General features: G+C 42.4%; 1 protein-coding gene across 12 annotated transcripts in view; it reads left to right on the top strand.

Moving 5' to 3' along the window:
- The first annotated feature begins 9402 nt into the window (after positions 1-9402).
- Positions 9403-17479, top strand: part of TNRC6B (trinucleotide repeat containing 6B) — a 137757-nt gene continuing 129680 nt past the window's right edge. For 5 of the 12 annotated variants that reach the window (XM_027680179.1, XM_027680178.1, XM_027680177.1 and 2 more), the window contains exon 1: positions 9933-10224. In XM_027680179.1, the coding sequence (XP_027535980.1) occupies positions 9948-10224 (277 nt within the window). In that variant the 5' untranslated portion in view covers positions 9933-9947. Of the gene's footprint in view, positions 9584-9932; positions 10225-10605; positions 10757-12660; positions 12680-17479 lie in introns of those variants that run through there. The other 7 variants (XM_027680185.1, XM_027680186.1, XM_027680182.1 and 4 more) reach the window with 5 other exon arrangements.

Genomic DNA, 17479 nt, shown 5'->3' with positions numbered 1-17479 from the left:
GCATTTTGCGTGGGCCTGGGGGAGGATTTGGCACATGTCTGCTGTGGGTGAATGAACACCCGTATTTCTTCAGCTATTTGATTTACCAAACTGGAGTGGTGTTTATAGCAAGGATAATGCTCTCTGCAGTCAGACCAATAGCCGATTGACTGCAGGATGCAGCACTAATACTAAGATGCTCCAGCCTTTGTACTGTGGTACTTTTTAAAAGTGCCCAAAGCGGTACTCCCAGGCCAAGGCCTAAGACATACGAGCTAAATGTACATGAGAACGTGGGGTGACAAGGGATTAGGAACACTTCTGTGAGATCTGCATCCTTGTGACATGGCTGCTGGAACACACTGGTCTATGATTCTCCTGACCTGGCTACAGACTAATGGCAGCATGGAGAATGGGGAAAAAAGACTGAGCACACAAGAGAGCAAGCTGCTTACTCCAGAGCAGGATCCTGAACCGAGCATTAAAAACAAACGCCGTGTTGCGTGCCATCAGGGTGTGTGGAAAAGGAATGTCAGTTGTCTGTATCAGCCAAGCTGCAACAGCCCAGATCTGGGATTTTACACACTTGGAATTGTGGGGAATATAAATGTTATACTTGAGGGTTTATGTAGGCAGACCCTTGTGTCTGAGGCTCCTCCTAGGACGCAAGACAGGTAATTGCTGCTGCTTGGTTATAAAGGGCAGAATCATACTTGTCCCTTCTTGCATTGTTTGGTGGGTTTTGTGTTTAAAAAATGCAGGGGCTATTTTATTTTCATTAAGCTGTGGCTTTTCTGAAACGTCGGTGCTAGAAGAAGTGATAAGGTACTTCCAGGTAGCTGGGATCTAACTTTTGTGGAGGGGATGCTTCCACAAAGAAAGATAGTGAAAAGAAAAAGCTATTTCCCTGAGAAATTACAATATATTTGGTGAAACTGTGTGCGAAATCTCAAAGTGTAGGTGCTAGACAACCTTGGGAAAAGGGCATTTACCTCAATTGTTTGAAAAGAAAAGCTATTTAAACTTTGAAGGAGCTATTGGTTTTATTGTTGCAATATTTATGATCTGCTCTTTATAGGTCATGCAATCATTTCCTTAGTTATCCTTAATCTCCTACCAGAAAATCTTTCCCTTGGCTGACAGTCCCCTTGTGCAGAGCACTTGCACTACAGAAACAGAAAACAGCAAATCTAAACAAAGTGTGATCATTTATAGCTGCCTTGCTAAGTGCACAACACATCTGCAGAAGGATCAATTGCTCTGATTTAGCATGGCCATTAGTGACATTTTGCTACCACTGAAAGGAAGAAAATATCTCTGTTTAGTGTCCCGAGGTATAACTGCAATAATCATAGACATTAGAAATGGAAAAGGCCACTAGGTCATCTGGTCTATTGCCTCAGTACAATGCTAGGCAATTCACCAAAGTACCTCTTCTAGGACTTGGTAAATTATGCTACCGCTTGTTTGAGATTCTCCTTCACAGTCTAGTAAATCTCATAGGAAGGAAGTTAAAAAATAATTTTTTGGAGAGCTACAGTAGGCAGATGTTCTGACAGGCACTGTGCTGAAATAATGACCTGTCTCCTAGTTTATCAAAGCATCTGCCATTGCCCTTTCACAATGAGGACACTGTAATATATTCACTTCCTTTGTTCTGTATTTATGACTGCAGCATTTCAATAAATCAAAATTTTTCTGGAAGGAAAAGTTGGGACGATCTCTACTGGTTTCTCAACAATTTCCAAACCATTTTTAAAGATGTTGATTCAGCTACAGGGATAAAGTTATGCTTCTGCAAACTAAGATTAATTTCTCTGCACCCGTGGGGTTATGCTGGATTTAAACTGGAGTTACTGACGGCCCAGTATGACCAACAGCTTCCTCTTTGCATCCAAGGAGACAGACTCACAAGAACAAAGAGAGACACAGACAAGCACAGGCGCCAGCTTCAGATGCTGCACCCTGCAGCCAAAATGAGGGTGTTGTTCCAGGCAGGCTCCATCTTGTTTCAAAATCTTCCACGTAAGTAGTGCTTGGTGTAAGTAATTGGGAATTCATCCATGCATGGCAGCGTTGTTAACATGAGGACACGCTTGGAAAAAGCTGCAGGGTCTTTGCATAGAATATTGTTGCAAAAGCAATTGCTGCAACAGAAGGTCTTCTGGAGGAGCTGGGCTCCCTTGATAAAAACAGCCTCCCTGTCTTCTTGAACACAGCCCTGGTCTTGAATATCTTGGAAAACAGCTTCAATCTGTATTTGCCTTGCTCTTTGTGCACTAGCACTACCCTGTGGAAGCAGGACTGTAGGTTACAATAGATATCAGGAACGGATTACACCCTGTAAGATCCTCAGTGACAATAAGTAATCCAGCAGCAGAAATCAAGTGTGGTCCAAGGAGTAGAAGCAAACAGACTAGAACTGAGCTGCTGAGGGCTCTTGAGAGGAAACACACTTTCTTTTTAGCAAGGTCCATGAATCCAGAGCAGCAGTCAAAAAACATTTTGCTCTCTTTCAGAAACAAAAGAAAGCAATCCTCAACAAAATGTTGACTTTCCTCTAGCAATCCATGAGTCTCTTTAGGGCAGGACTAGGAGGAAAGCCCTGTGTTTTTCTGAAGGGAGAACCTGGTGTTTTGAGAAGGGCTTTGTGCTTGATAAAATCCATTGGAATCTTGATCATCTTTCCTTCCTCATGCAAAAAACAAAATAGCACAGTAGGCCAAATACTGCTGTAGCCCCTGAGCAAATGAGTCTTCTTTCTGCAGTGGTGCCTGCACACAATTTATCAGTATCTCCTAAGAGATTATCTCCCAGTACCAAGAGGTCTTATAATTGCTCCTTGGTGTCGGCCTCAGGGCTTTGCCCACATAGCCCCACCTTGAACTCCCAGCAACCCACAGGGTGGCAGCCACGGGGAAGCTGCTGGCAGATTTCCATTGAGGAGGTGACACAGAAAGCTGTGCTCACGAACCTGGGTTGACTTTGCTGCTAACTGTTGCAGAAGCAGAGCTGGAACAGTGAGTGAGTCATGGGGTTTGCAAGCAAACAGGTTTGAGTAGTAAAGAGAAAAGAGCTTGGCTTACCCAGCGTGACTGTTCTTTGTTCCTGCAGCTGCTGGAGGCAAAGTCATGGGAACAGCTCCTGCTGCCTTCCTTGGGGTTCATGCCACCTCTTCACAGGGTGACCCTGGGCCATTCTCCTTCACAGGTCTTCCTCCTAGTGCTCACAGCCCTCTGCTGTCGTAGGTCTCCTTCTGCCTGTCTAGGCAGCTCTCTCTGCAGGGTTTTTGCCAAGGACACCCTGCAGCTGATCAGGGATGATGCAAGTGTGAGGAGAAGACTGCAACTGATGAGAGCTCTATGTGAGGGACAAAACACGCCCTTCTGTGTGCAATGCTGGCCCTTGATCCAAGAAACCTCCCAAAGAGCTTCTTGCTCCCTGGGACATAAGATCTTCCCCGCATTTTTCCAACCATCATCCTCATTCTGCCTTGCACTGAGATTTTCAGTAACCACATTTTTTTACAAGTCACAGTTTTATGCTGTCTTTCAGCTGGTCTTCTCATCCCATCTTTCTTACTGATGATGCTCTCTTCCTGAATTATTCTTACTTTCTGTCCTTGGGTCCTGCCATGCTGGAGTCTGGCCCCTCTGTAAGTGTCAGTGAGCTGTCTGGTGGAAACTCGTATATGTGTGGGGTTTTTAGTGGTTTTTTGTTGTTTTGGTTTTTATAAAAATATAACTGCTATGCTTCTCTATCAAACACCAGTTTTGGAAACTTTGTGAAGAAAGCCTGTGGAGGCTTGATTCAGAGTGTATGAGAGTATAAAAAGTCAAATTGTGTCTTTAAATCCCTAATCAAAACTGATAGCAACTTTTGTGGGTTTGTTTGGGTTTTTTTTCACCTGGGCTGCCTGGAAGAGGCACAATTTTCCACACATTAGAAAAGAAAACTTTTTTTTCTCCTCAGATTTTCTGCCCTGCATTCTGCACACTCCATTGCCCCACCCTATAGTAACTCTTCAGTCTATCCCCTGTGCTCCAGGTCCCACTCCTTGTTTTCTCATCTGTTTTTCTGGCAGAACATTATTCCAGCTCACTAGACCAAAGAAAGGCAGATGCTTTGCCAATAGTATTGCTTTCAGTCCTGCTGACAAGTGCAGACACTGCACTTTTTTACTACAGATAGTCTCACTTCCACAGACTAAGGAGAAATAGCAGCCATTCTTCTTGCTTTGATCTCATTAATAATAAAGGACAATGGGAGACCTTTTGAATATGAGGAAAAAGCTTGAGTTAAAAAATTAAACAGCATACCCAATTAATTAGAACCACAGCAAAGCCTTGGAAAGCTGCCATCTTAAATTACTATGTAGCTACAACTCCCAGAAAATAATAATAATTTAAGAAACAAAAAACAGTCATATGGTCTTTGCTGTCCTAATGAGAATTTGGGATAGAAGGAGAGGTGGGAGCTTTCCCCAGCATCAGTATTGATGGTATGTGTGGTATTATCAGATGTAGGTTCCTTATTTCCCTTTTGCAAGAGTTAAGGACATACATATCATAGTTCCTCTGGCATAGGGAAGGGGCTGGCAGGAATGTGCCCAGACCTCTTCCTTCTTTGAAACCTGATTCTTCTGTTGTTATGGAGTTGGGTGACATAAATTGGTACATAAATGAATACTACACATGAAATTGGCTAACTTGGGAGAAATAAAAACTGCAGTAGATCTGAACCTTGGAGAATGGAGGAAGAAAGTGCCTGCAGCAGTTACCCTACATCTAGCTGTAAAAAACTAGTGCTGTCCTGGTGATGAAGGTGGACTTGCAACAGTAAAATGCTATAATTGCTTTCACCCTCCTATACTTTAGTTTTCATTTAGATCCAGCTAAAGGTGACACAAAACAGTTTTGTACAAGCTGGTGTTGAGTATGGTAGCTCTAACTAAGTTGGTGGAATGGGTATGTTTAAAGTTAAAATTGTGTCTGAAGAGCCTCATGACCTCTAGCCTCAGTATAACTGCTAGCCAATAACTCCTATATGCACACTGCTTCACTTTTGGGACTAAACATAGTGAAAAAAAAATTTAAAAAAAAGACTTTGGGTAAAAGAATACAATATTATTCAAAACGTTTTCCTAATTGTCTTTTTTTTTCATTTAAAAAAAAACCCCACATGTTAACATTGTTTTGCTGAAAATGGCTATATTTAAAATAGCTTCAAATAATGTTAATGAAGCATTGTTTTAATTTTGCCTCCAGGAAAAACAAAACAAAACAGCATTATAAATTATTCTCCATTTAAAAACACTGCCATCATATTCGTAATTTTTTCCCTTTGGCTGAGGGCTGACAACCTTCTCTTTCCCCCTTTTCCTTCCAACATTATTGAGCATGACAGCACAACAAATTGAAACTTCTGCTAAGCACTTTGCCCAAGACATGTATAAACTGCTTGTGTTTCTATTGCAACTGCATGTCTTTCCTGGGTATGACACATAAAAATAGGTAATGTCAAAATAAGCCTATTATTTTAAGAACAGTTATAGATGTGGAGATGTCTGACTGGAACTTAAAGCTCAGGTTCTGAACACTAACAGTCATTAAAGATATTTTTACTTTTTTTTTTCTTTGTAAAGCAAGAATATTAGCACAAATCACGTGACCAACATACAAATTTGAAAATTACATCTGATATTTCCCTAATTTCCTCCTGCTATTTAATTTAATTCTAGTATTCATTACTTTTTTTTTTCCTTAAAAGGCTCTTTTGTGTTTGTTCCTTGCTGTTACAGGTGGCTTAGAAAGGAAAAAAAATCATTGTGTTGAAATCTGCTCTTCTCTGCTTTAAATACAAATTCCTTTTTCCTATCCTCATTTTTACAGTTCCCAGGCATATGAAGTATTATTTCCTCTCTTTGCTTGTTCCATGAAAAGTTCTGTGAGGGATACAGGAAAATGGCTGAGAAAACTTCTTTCCACTCAACTGAAGGAAATAGGAAATGCTGAATTCCTAACAGCTGTCTCTGCTGAAAGTCATTATTAAGATAAATACTTTTAAATAAGGATAATTGATATTTTATACAGATCAAAATCTCTGCAAATATTTGTTATATTCTCCTGGTACATTGATGCCATATGCCTGCTGAAAATTCCCTGAAGTCTTCTAGGAAAAGGATAGATTAAAAAGCAGCTTTCAGGGGAAAGATGTATGTAAGAGAATAATCTAATCAGCCCATGTTTATAGATAACAAGAGAACATCAATTCTTTTATTACTTTTTTATGAGCCATCTTTTAAACAACAGCAATCTTCAAGTGCCGCCTGCATTTTAGTCACAGATAAAGTACAGCATTATATCCTATGTTAAATGTCACATTTCGTATCAAAATATTTAAACATAAGGCACCATAAAGAGCACAGCTTTACTGTGACTTTCCAAAAACTAACCCATCTCTTAGTTGCAACCCAGGTAAGTAACTGGTTTCTTTCTGTGTTCAATAGATAACTGCTGCTCAGGGTGTCTGAAGCAGAAAAAAGGCAGGGTTAGCAAAGACTTTTTTAAAAAATATCATTAGTTTCTAGTGACTGGGTATACAGAGTTCATTCAGATATATTGATTTAAAAACCTACCAAGCCTATAAAAAATGTCATGGCACTTTTGGAAATGATAAACCAGTGTCAGATCTCAAAAACTCTGACTTTCAACTCCAAATATCAAAGCTGCCTCTAAAGTTCTGTCCCCTCTCCTTCCTGCATTCAGAATTGTCCCAAGCTGGCAGCACTCCTCGTTTGTTTATAGAAGTCTCTTTATGCAGCCTTCTTCTGGATTTTATCCCTGTCAGATGCAGTATTATTTGTCTCACTGATATAACAAGTAAACTTAATTATAAAAAAGAAGAGGTCGTGTATTTTCACAACATAAGGAGGTGAGGTTGGAACAGTCAAAAGAAATTGACCCCAACAGTGAAGTCTGTCTGTCTGTCTCTCTGGCTACAGTCTCTGTGAGATTTGATACTTAAGATGCAGGGTCCCAGCCTGCATCTTCAGGAGCCAAAGGGCACATTCATATTGCAGGGAGCCTGTTCCCCCAAGCTGCAATGGTCTTTCACAGCACTTGCCACCACAGAGGAGAGATCTTTGAAATGTCCACATCCCAAAGAAATCCAACCTTTCCCAGCACCTGAAAAGGCACCACAGCGGTAGTGTAATACTGACATCCAGTGGATGAAAAAATTTCACTATCCAACTTGGTGAAATTGGACAGAAGTTGCAGTGAAGGAGATATGAAAAAAATAGGAAGAACTACTATGTTCATAAGCATTTTAACTTTACAAGAACCAGAAATTAGTCTGGGAGCTGTGATTCCTCCCAAATACACAAGTAAACCTGAGTGAGAGCTCCTGAGTCATCCATTATTGTTTCAGTCAAACCAACAAAATCTGCTTGCTTTCTACAGTTCAATTTGTTTTGTAGTGTGAAAATACAGGGACAATGGAGTGTGGTATCTTTGCTCCCCTGAAATGAAAATATTTGGTTCACTAGGCTTATGCAAAATAAATCATATTGCTTCACCTTGCTTTCGATGTCCTGCTACAAGTGCACCAAAATCCTGAGCAAAACATAGGAAGGAAAACTTGCAAAAGAACACCAATAAGGGGAAAGGGAATTCAAACAGGGAAATGATTTTATTATTTTTTTACTTATAGCAAGGACAAGGTCAGCATCTTGGACACATCTTTCTCTCCCAAAGCATGCAACCTGTACTCTCAGTGTATTAGTGATTTCTGCTAACACCAATAAAAATACATCTGGATACAGACAGGATACAGTCAGTTTGTATTCATTGAATAAACTATGAGGAAGAGAGGCAAAGTGCTTTTGAAATTTATACTACTAATTGATATTGATTTATACAGTGCCTTTTGTATTTCTTAAAGCACTACAGTAACAAGTATGTACATACCCAATATAAAGTCTTATTCATATTAATGGCGCTCTTTCCCCCAGCAATCAATGTAAAAATCTATTACCATTACTGAATGGAGAAGCCATCAAAAGATTCATTGCTCTTCACTGACTTGTGTAGCCCGAGTTCACATGGATCTTGTCTGCTGTCTGTGCCAGCAGCACACATCGCTTTGCTGTGCTGGCAGCTGTCCCTCCTGGTGAGGACTAACCTGTGAAGGGCTCTGTGGCTCCTCCAGGACAGAGCACGTTTTCACTGAACACCCACAGACCTGTTCGCTAATGTGACAGACACACTATATGTCTATGGTTCTCTCTTCCCCACCAAAACGGTATTTTCAGCTGCTGCACTGTTCTGCTGATCAGGTTGTAACAGGATTCTCCGGAGGAGATCAAATGAAAACATTGCACTGGCATGCAGCCCTGGGTGAGGTCAGGAAGTGACACTCATTAATGTAACAGCAGTCTTCAAAAATACTGGAGAATAAGGAAAATGAGAACAAGCATAGAAATTTAATACAATCAAGGATAACCTCTCTCTCCTAGTTTATCTTCTACGTGCTTCTGTTATTCCATGTGTTCCCCTCAGTATTTCTCTGTCAGTTTTGGAGACTTGCTGCTCCCCTGGCCACACTCTTCTGCTCTGCTAATCCTAAACCCTTTGTCTCATGCAGGTTCTGCTTATACATCTTCCATTTTCTTTCCTTCCCTGAGATCCGGCAGTGCTGCCACAGACGTGATCTCCAGCCTCTTCCAGCCCCGGGGTTAATACTTGCTGCAGCTCATCCCCGGCTTCACATCACCTCCCAGGAAAGCGTCTCCCGGCTAGCTCCTGCCTTAGCTTCCCATTGCCGGTCCCCGCAGCCCTGTTTATATCTTTCAGATAGAAAGAGATAGCCTGTTTCTCAGGCTCTATCCCTTTATACTCCGTGGCTAATGAAAATCTAAGTAAATGAAGTTTATTTGTAACAATTACATTTCCGCGTGACACTGCGGCAGCCGCAAAGCCCCTTCTGGCGGGTTCCCCTCACCGCGGGCCCCCGTCACGTGCGCAGCTGCCCGGGCCGCGTGGGGTGCGCGGCGGGCACCACCATCGCCCCGCCCATCCCAGAGAGATTGACAGCGAAACCACACAATCAAAGGCACGTTCCTCCTTCCCCCCTCCACCCCGCCCCCCCAGCCTACGGTTGCTGTGTCATCCGGCGGGTGACATCGGGGGGCGGCCGCCAGTTGGCTGCGGGGGCGTGGGCTTCCAGCCAATGGGCTTCGGGAGCTGCCCGACTGACACCCCCCTGCCCAATAGCTGTCTCACGTGCCCCCGGGAGGGCGGGGCGAAGTGCAAATGTCGCTGGGGCGGGCGGGCGGTTGTGGCGTCGGTGCTGTGTCGAGGCACCGCTGAGCGGCCACGGCCGCGGTCACACCCGTTAATCGCGTGAGCCCGTAACGGCGCCCCGCCCTTGGGGCCGGCAAATGAGAGCACACACTGACGTAGCCTCGCCTCCCGCCTCGGCTGACGAGGGCCCCAGCGGCCGCTGAGAAGCACGGCTCGGTGGGCGGGTCTCCGCGCTGTTATGGACTAACGGGCACGTCCCTTCTCCAGTGGTGTCCGAGCTTGCGACCCGCGCCCAATCCGTAGCGCGGGAAGGCGGGGCAACTAGAGGCGGGCGAGCGAGTGCCCCATTTAAGGGGCAAATCTCGCAGCCAACTGGCAGAAGAAGGAGGGGCGGGAGTCCGTGAGGGGTGCGAAGGGGGCAACGTTAACCGGTGACAGCCAGCAAATGTAGCCAATCAGGGAGGGCGTAGTGACGCGACGGTCCAATCGGAAGCGCTGAGGGGCGGGCGCTCCGATGTGATTGACGTGGGCCGTGGCTAATGGGCGGAGAGATCGCCGAGACTCTTCCCAATGGGCAGCGTGTAGGGGCGAAAAGGGGAGCGGAGGGACGAGACGAGCAGGCGGAGCGACCAATCAGCGCGGAGGTCGGCGGAGCGCCGTCCAATGGGCGGCGCGAGGGGCGGTGCGGGGGCGTGTCCCGGTGTGTTTGGGTTCGTGCTCCTCGGGGGAGGGAGAGACGGCGGCGAGGAAAGTTTGGTGTGTTTTTTTTTTTTTTTTTTTTCTCCCCCGGTGGCGTTTTTTCGGCGGTGCCGTTGGGGAGGGGGCATTTTCCGCAGCTCCTTCGCCTTTTGCTTCCTGGGGTTCGTGTTTCCCGGGCGGGCGGAGCCTCCCCCGGCACCGAGAAGAAGGGGGCTCAGCGCACCGTGGCGGCGCCTCGGCGGTGAGTGCGGGACGCCCCCCCCCCTTACCCCTCATCCCCGCTCCGCGCTCCGGCCGCGGGGCTCCCTCAGAGCCCTTCCCGCCCTGCGGACCCTCGCGCCGCCTCCGAGGGGCCTCTGGCGCCGGGCCGCGGTGCCGCCGGGCGGGGGAGGGCCGGGGGGGCCGGGCCGGCGGGAGGGGCCCCGAGCGGCGGCGGCTCAAGGGCGCTGCCCCGGCGGCGGTGGCGGCGCGGCCGCTGCTTCGGCCCGATCCCGGCGAGCGCCTGTCCCGGGGCACAGCCGGGCGAGCGCCGCCCCCGCCCTGCCTCACGTGCGGCCGCGGCTGCGCCCCCGGCCCCCCGCCGGGTCTCCCCGCAGGGCCCCAGACCACCCAGGCCAGGCAAAGCAGACCGCGGCGAGAGACCCCGAGGAGCCCTGATGTGGCTGGGGAAAAAAAAACGAGTAGTGCTGTAGCGCGGGGACAGAGCCGAGGTTGCGCTGGTAGCACTGCAAACCGCGCTGGCTGGATGAGTGGAACGTGATGCTGGTTAAAATGTGTGTATGCGGTGGGTGGGTGGGAGGAGGGACCGTGCTCAGAGGTGTGTCCCAGGCGGAAAAAAAAAAGTTTCCCCAGCTGTTTGTAGCAAAATGAAGGAATGTTTGTTTCTGGAGACGCTTCGCTGGCTGTGTATAATCGCTGCTTGCAGCATGATATCTTGCAGGCTCAGATCTGCTTTATGAGAGTGCATGTAGGAGTATCTACTACAGCATAGGGCTGAGTATCAACAAAAGTGTTTTCCTAACTAAAGCAGACGTGCTTACTGCCGTAAACGCTACTTCATTTTTCCATGCTAACATTTCACTAACCTTAAGAACATTCGTTAAGATATCTCTTCATAAAGTTAACTTTTGGGGATTTTTAAAATTCATAATAACTGTTTTTTAATCATGACTTGTTAGGGTTCGGTGTTGCATTTACATCCTCTACAGAAGCTGTGAATCTTGCTGTAAAATAGTGAGTAGGTCTTTGGGGTTGGTATAGCTCCGGATTTCAAGGGTACGTTTGCGAAGTATTTTCCAATAATATCGCTATCCATGTGTATTGGATTGCAGTATCTGCTACAAGAGTGGTAGAGGTAGTAGCTTAGATTTGTAGCATTAATAAATATGTGTGCAAGTTCAAGCAGCTTTGTAGTTAGTTTGCCCACACTGAAGTTGCTCAGCAATTCCCTCCTCTCCTGTGGTGAGTCTCTCTAATGGTACAGATTCCTTGGAACGAGTGCTGTTGAGATGCTGCGTGTATGCTCTCATCTGCTGCATTACCCAAGGTCCCGAATTTAGAGATAAGGTCCAGCTTTTCTACCACGGTTATTGCAGGGTCTGCCATGTAGATGTACCTCAGGGGAGGATTTTGTAAGGGTGAGTTTTCACCTGAGTTTAACTGAGTTGCAGGTATAACTGGACAATTCTGCAGCGAAGAAATGTCCCTGCAAAAGGTTAAGGCTGGGGATGGGGGAAGGGAGCCCAGAGCGGTATTAAGTGTGTGTTGGCTTTTCTGATGTGAAGTTCTGGGTCAGTAAGGCGCAGGCACATCTTTATTTTTAGAGGGTAGGTGAGGTGATCATTAAACTTCTTACTTTCTTCTTGGTTAGCTATATTGCATGTCAGTGTTTTGTAAATACACTCTTTTACGTAAAACTGTTCATATGTAGAGAATTAACTCAGAAGTTTCAGTGCTAATTGGTAAAATTCTGATGTGCATACTTCTCTTGTGAACTTGATCGTGGTTATGTTATTGGGATGCTTAAAGGGAATAATTTTAATCCTGTAATATAGAAGCCCTGGAAAAAAATTGATAAACCAGTCAGTGTTTTTTAATTACACAGGCTTTTGAATTGATGCATTACTGCAGTTTCTATATAGTGCAAATTTAGCTAGAAATCTACACTTTCATTTAAATAATAAGTTCAAATGTTTGGAACTAAAAATCTTGGAACTGAGAATCAAAAAAAAAAAAAGCGTAATCTACCAGAGTTTGAGTGACTGAATAGTCCAGCAAAACATCTAGGTGAAATGTGTGTCATGGCTTTGCTTGGTGATGCCTATTTGATCATTAAAACTTGATGTTGGAGGGTGACTTAAGAGTAGATAGCTTCAGGAGGGAATTTTACATTAGGTCTGCCTCTGTAGGAAGTAGAAAATGAGAAATTCATTTTTTTTGCAGAAGTAATGCAAAATAAAAGTCATACAGAGATAGCGGCATCTAGAATGATGGGATGAATAGCTGCATCCAGAATGATGGAAAGAATTAAAGGGCTGGTATAGAACTAAAAATTTGAAAATATGTTCATATGGGATTTCTTCTCTTGGGGATTTGAGTGGTTTCTGGTTTTTTTTCCCCTCCAGTAAAGCTGGTGTATTTCTGCTCGCAGAAAAGATTGGATTTACAATTAAGCAGTATGAACTGGAGATCATAGAGTAAGTCTAAGGAGCTTAGTTATTGACTTGAATGGGTTTATTAATAGTCTGCTTAATGGTTCGGTTATGTTATTCTCTATTTTCTGCAGAATGCTTGGATGCAAAGTCTCTTCTAGTCACATTATTGTATATATTTTCTTGGAATGTCTTTTTATACATAGATATTGTCTGCTTTGTGCAGTAATAACAATTAGCAGTCATTTTCCAGCTTCTTGGCAATAGCTTTCCTCAGTAATTGCTCTCTAGTGCTGCTATTAGATTCACAAACTCTGTCTATACTAAAAATTTACAAATTCTGCAATACTTCTACTTATGACGTACCTCTCAGCTTACAGCGATTCAATTCTTTATCGCTGGGTTTTACTTTTCACGCAGCCTTTTTCTGTGTGTAATTTCTGTATCAGTAGATGTGTCTTTTGTGAAGAACTGGCATTGTTTGTCTTCACAGGATAAATTAAGCATGTTTAGCACATAAATAAGGTAGGGAAGTACCTGATACTAGTACATATATACCAGTGGCTTTCTTTAAAGTTAAAAGTTCTCTATCACCTCAGTGCTTATAAAATGTGTTTGCCTTGCAGTTGCTTTCAATGATCTGTTTCTTGCATTTTCATAATTTTGCTTGTGAAATGTTACCCTTTCTTAGGGAAACAATAGCAAGGTGATGTCATTCTTCGGTTCTAATAGCAAGAACTTAGTGTGGAGATGTTGAGCAAACAGTTAGTAACATATATTTCTAATTGGCCAGGTGTGGTAGAATAAGACACTTATTCTTGCTGACAGTCTTCCTTAGCTCAACATTTACGGTCTTTCTCCATTTTTTAGATAAAATGTGTATGCTAAGGTCACTTGTTCTTTCAGTAAACAGTGTGTAGAATATGGACTGAAGAATTAGTTTTAATTTCTTGTGAATCCAAGCTAAACTTTCTCCTACTATCTGCTAATAAAAATAGGGTCACTTTTTGGTACTTGAGCCAGCTGTCACTGTCAGACAAGTAGTAGCCTGTTGGTATTTCTGCTTGCGAGGTGACAGGGGTAATGGTAATCAGAATACTCTGATTGCTATTCCGTGTCCCTTTCAGCAGGTAGTAGAACTCTTATACTTCCTTACATTTCTCTACTGTTCATCCTTTCTTTGTATTGCACTTCTACTCATTATTCTTTATTTCTTCTGGGATGTAAACATGCTTTCCTGTGAGGCGTTGGTGTATTTTTTTTCTCCTTTAGAAGCAGTAGGCAGTGAGTACGTTAAATTTATTTTTTCCCTTTGCCTTCTTATAGTGGTAAGAAGGAGAGGGTGTTTTTGCACTTATTATGGTTTGCATCATGTTGTAGGGAAATGTTCTGAGGTTTTTGAGTTTTCATTGGTGTACGGGTTGTGGTTGGAGTTTGGATGTTCTCCGTGTTTACTATGTAGTGAGCTATGGAGATGACCTTTTCCAGTTTCAGCTAGTCAGTACAGATTGCATTTCTGGGCCTTGCCAGGTTTAGTAGTTCTGAAATTGGATATCATGCATGTATTTCCTGATTTAATGTCTGTGTATTAGAAAAAACACAATAGTTCCTTTGTGAAAAAATGTGGGAAGCAAGTTGATGTTCTGTTTGAGACGTGCATTGTTTAAGATTTTTAAAATATGTATTAAAAGAGTAAAATGGATCTGAAAGCAGTTCTTGCCCAGTTAAGCTTTTAAGTCTGGAGAAAAATACTGCCTCTTAGGAGAAATGGGAGGTACGATAAGGCAGCAGTCATGCTGTGTGCTCCAGTACACTGGTCAGAATAAATGTAAAATATAAACTGGTAATCAATATATTTTGATGCTATCAGGCAGAAGATGGGAGGCTGAAAAGCTGATTAGCGGATGAAAGGATAAGAAGCAAAGTTGCAAAACAAAGAGTTGATAATTTTAGATAACCTGACAGAGGATTAGTCAAAAGGTGATACAATAATATCATGTTGCTTGTGTGAGGAGAAGCCTTCTAATCCATCTAAATGAGTGGTGAAGTAAAAGTCATTGACATTTTTATTTGCATTTAATTTTTATAATTTTATCATGACTTTTGACAGAGTTTTAAAAGTACTTTAGTGATAAACAGTTTTTCAGTAATGTATTACATTTTTTGGAATTAAGTCTGTTCTGTAATAAGAGAAATTTGTGCCCTTGGATTTAGTAGCAGTCTACAAAGAACATAGTTTTTATGAATACTGTTAACTTTCTTCTGTTACATTTGAAAATTTTCATATTCTAGCCTGTGTTTTGCTAGCTGAAAATGCTTCTTCCTGTTCCTCTGATCATTTTGTATCCTAAGGTTGTAGGGTTTTTTCCCTACTCAAGGTTCTTTTTCCCTTACAGCAAACATTACGTTGTACCTTGAAGTTCTCTGCTGTGTTCTTCATGTGGAAAAAGTAGAAAGTTTCACAAGTTAATTTAAAAGCATGACTTAAAATCAAGAAGCAAAGTGTTTGGAAAGCTGTTTACCGGCCTTCTTGTTTTAAGACTGGTCTATTAAGTCTCCGCATGATCAGAAATGAGGACTGCCTGGGCTGCTCCAAGGCAGTCCTTACTGACTTTTCTGGCCCTATGACCTCTCTGCATAAATTTTACGACAGTATCATATGAGTGGTAGGAAAGGGGTTCACTTCTAGGGGATAGAAGGAATTCTTCAGGGACTTGCCAGTCTACTGGACTAAATATATTTTGGCCCTGGGGCGATCCAATGGGAGTAGGCCCTCTTGTCTTGCTGCTTCTTACAGCCAAGAGATACAAATTACTCAGCAGGCCCATGCCAATATCCTCTAGTTATAAACTTTGTCTTATGAACTGAAGAGACACAGGTTGAGGTTGTCCAGCTCTCCTCCTGTATGTTTGAGAATCTTTTAACTCTCTCCTGGGACATTTGGGCATCCTTAGAAATAATCTGATGACTCTTTCTAGAGAAGATAGAAATCCCATAGAGTACATTTTATTTTCTTATCACAGCCGACAGTAGAATCGACTTTTTATAGAGCAGTACCATAGCTTTGTGATTTAAAAGCTAGATTTGTAGAAACATTGACTTAAAAAGTTAGTCTTTGTAGAAGATTAAATCACAGTATTTCAAATATCCAAAGTTTCTGTTGCTTGGACACTGTGACTTAAGAAACCATAAATTAATAGTATTAGTGGGTGCAACTAACATGAGGAACAATGAGAAACTTGGAGAAAGCATTAGTATAATGTTTTGATTAAAAAATTTTGTCTCTGAGATAGAGGAAGGGAACGTGTCTCCTCACTCCAGCTTCTTACAGAAACTAAACTGTACTATATTCCATAATGAATTAGGATCCATCCTTGATCTGAAGCAGCTGAAAATCTCTTTAAGAAAGAAGGACATAATACATGTTGATGAAATAGTAGCTTTAGAACATTTTCAGCTACTTTTATGGTTTTTAGTATATTTCTTTGTGATCCTCTTTAGGATTTTTATGCATTGAGATTTTTCCCAGATATGTTGGTGTTATTGTAACATTCTTCTATTGCTGTAAATGTAGCAATTTACCTTTGTTGGGAATATGCTTATTCTGAAAACTGTATTTGGGTTTTTTATTATTTTTTTTTAATTTCACTTAACTGCTTCTAAGTAAGAAGCTAAAAAAAGAGCACTTTGGCACGAATGTGTTTCCACACAGGAAGTTTTACTGTTACAGCCATTGTAACTTAAATTCACATCCTTCCGTATGTATTTGGATTCTTAAAAAAATTTGTTTCAAATTAAATTTCTAACTTTTTCTGTTTGTCAAATGGCTGAAATTCTGCCTTGTCAGATTTGAATTGTGTTGTACCAGATGTCTGTTCTTGCAAATTAAAAAAGCTGGCGAGTCTTCTTTTGATGAGAACAAGAATAAGAAAGAATCAAGCCACAGTGCTTATTTGGGACTGTTCATTAAGCTTCAGACTGTTTTTCAGGCATTGCAAAAAAAATATAATAAAATAATAATTTAATCAATTTAATATTTTCTCACATTTAATATTGATCCTGTCTTGATACTAGTATTGCCCTGCCCTCATAATAAGTGTCTTTTGTTTCATGGTGACTTCATACAGGCTCACCTCAGGTATTTCCTAGGCCTTCAAAGTAAAGTGGGATACTAAAGCTAAAATCGAGTTTTTCTAAATATAGCTGTGCTTTTTGCTTGGATAAATGTTTCGGTGCTTCAGGATCTGCTCATCTACTTTCTGCAGCTGGTGTAGTGACAGCATGAAGAATAGGTTATTTTAGTTGGTTTTCAATATTTCTGTTATATTTAATAAGAGGTTAGAGGAAAGTTACCTACATTTCTAATGGCACTGACTTTGCTGAACGGTACGTGAAAGGGGAAAAATGTTTTTTATTGCACAGCTAGGCTTTTTCACACTTTTTTTTAACTCCATAGTTGCAGTAATTTAGCCGTCTCTAATTTTCATTTTGCTTGGCCATTTTAATTTACAGAGCACTCAGAGAAGCAACCAAAACTGGCTGATAATATTCTAATGCCTTGGAAGTTAACTCCTCTGGTTCTTTCGTATTCTAAGTCCAACTTTCTTTTCCCTGACTCTGGCGATTCATGGATTCAAATTCAGAAAGACTTCCTGTTGATTGAAAAGTAAATTAGCTTGTGGAGAAGTGTCTGAGGGGGAGAAAAAAAGTAGAAATGCCATTGTATCAAATACTTTTAACATTGGCTAATAAGCAATGTAAAACACTCCTGACAGTGGTAGATAGTGATGGCCTCAGGGCAAGAATACAGTGACATAATTGGTCTGTTCTGTCTCCAGCTCTGAC

Source organism: Neopelma chrysocephalum, unplaced genomic scaffold (assembly GCF_003984885.1).
Source record: "Neopelma chrysocephalum unplaced genomic scaffold, ASM398488v2 Primary Assembly neopelma1_59, whole genome shotgun sequence".
Classification (NCBI taxonomy): domain Eukaryota; kingdom Metazoa; phylum Chordata; class Aves; order Passeriformes; family Pipridae; genus Neopelma; species Neopelma chrysocephalum.
Note: the sequence above shows the minus strand (reverse complement) of the source record. Positions and strands in the feature narration are given on the sequence as shown.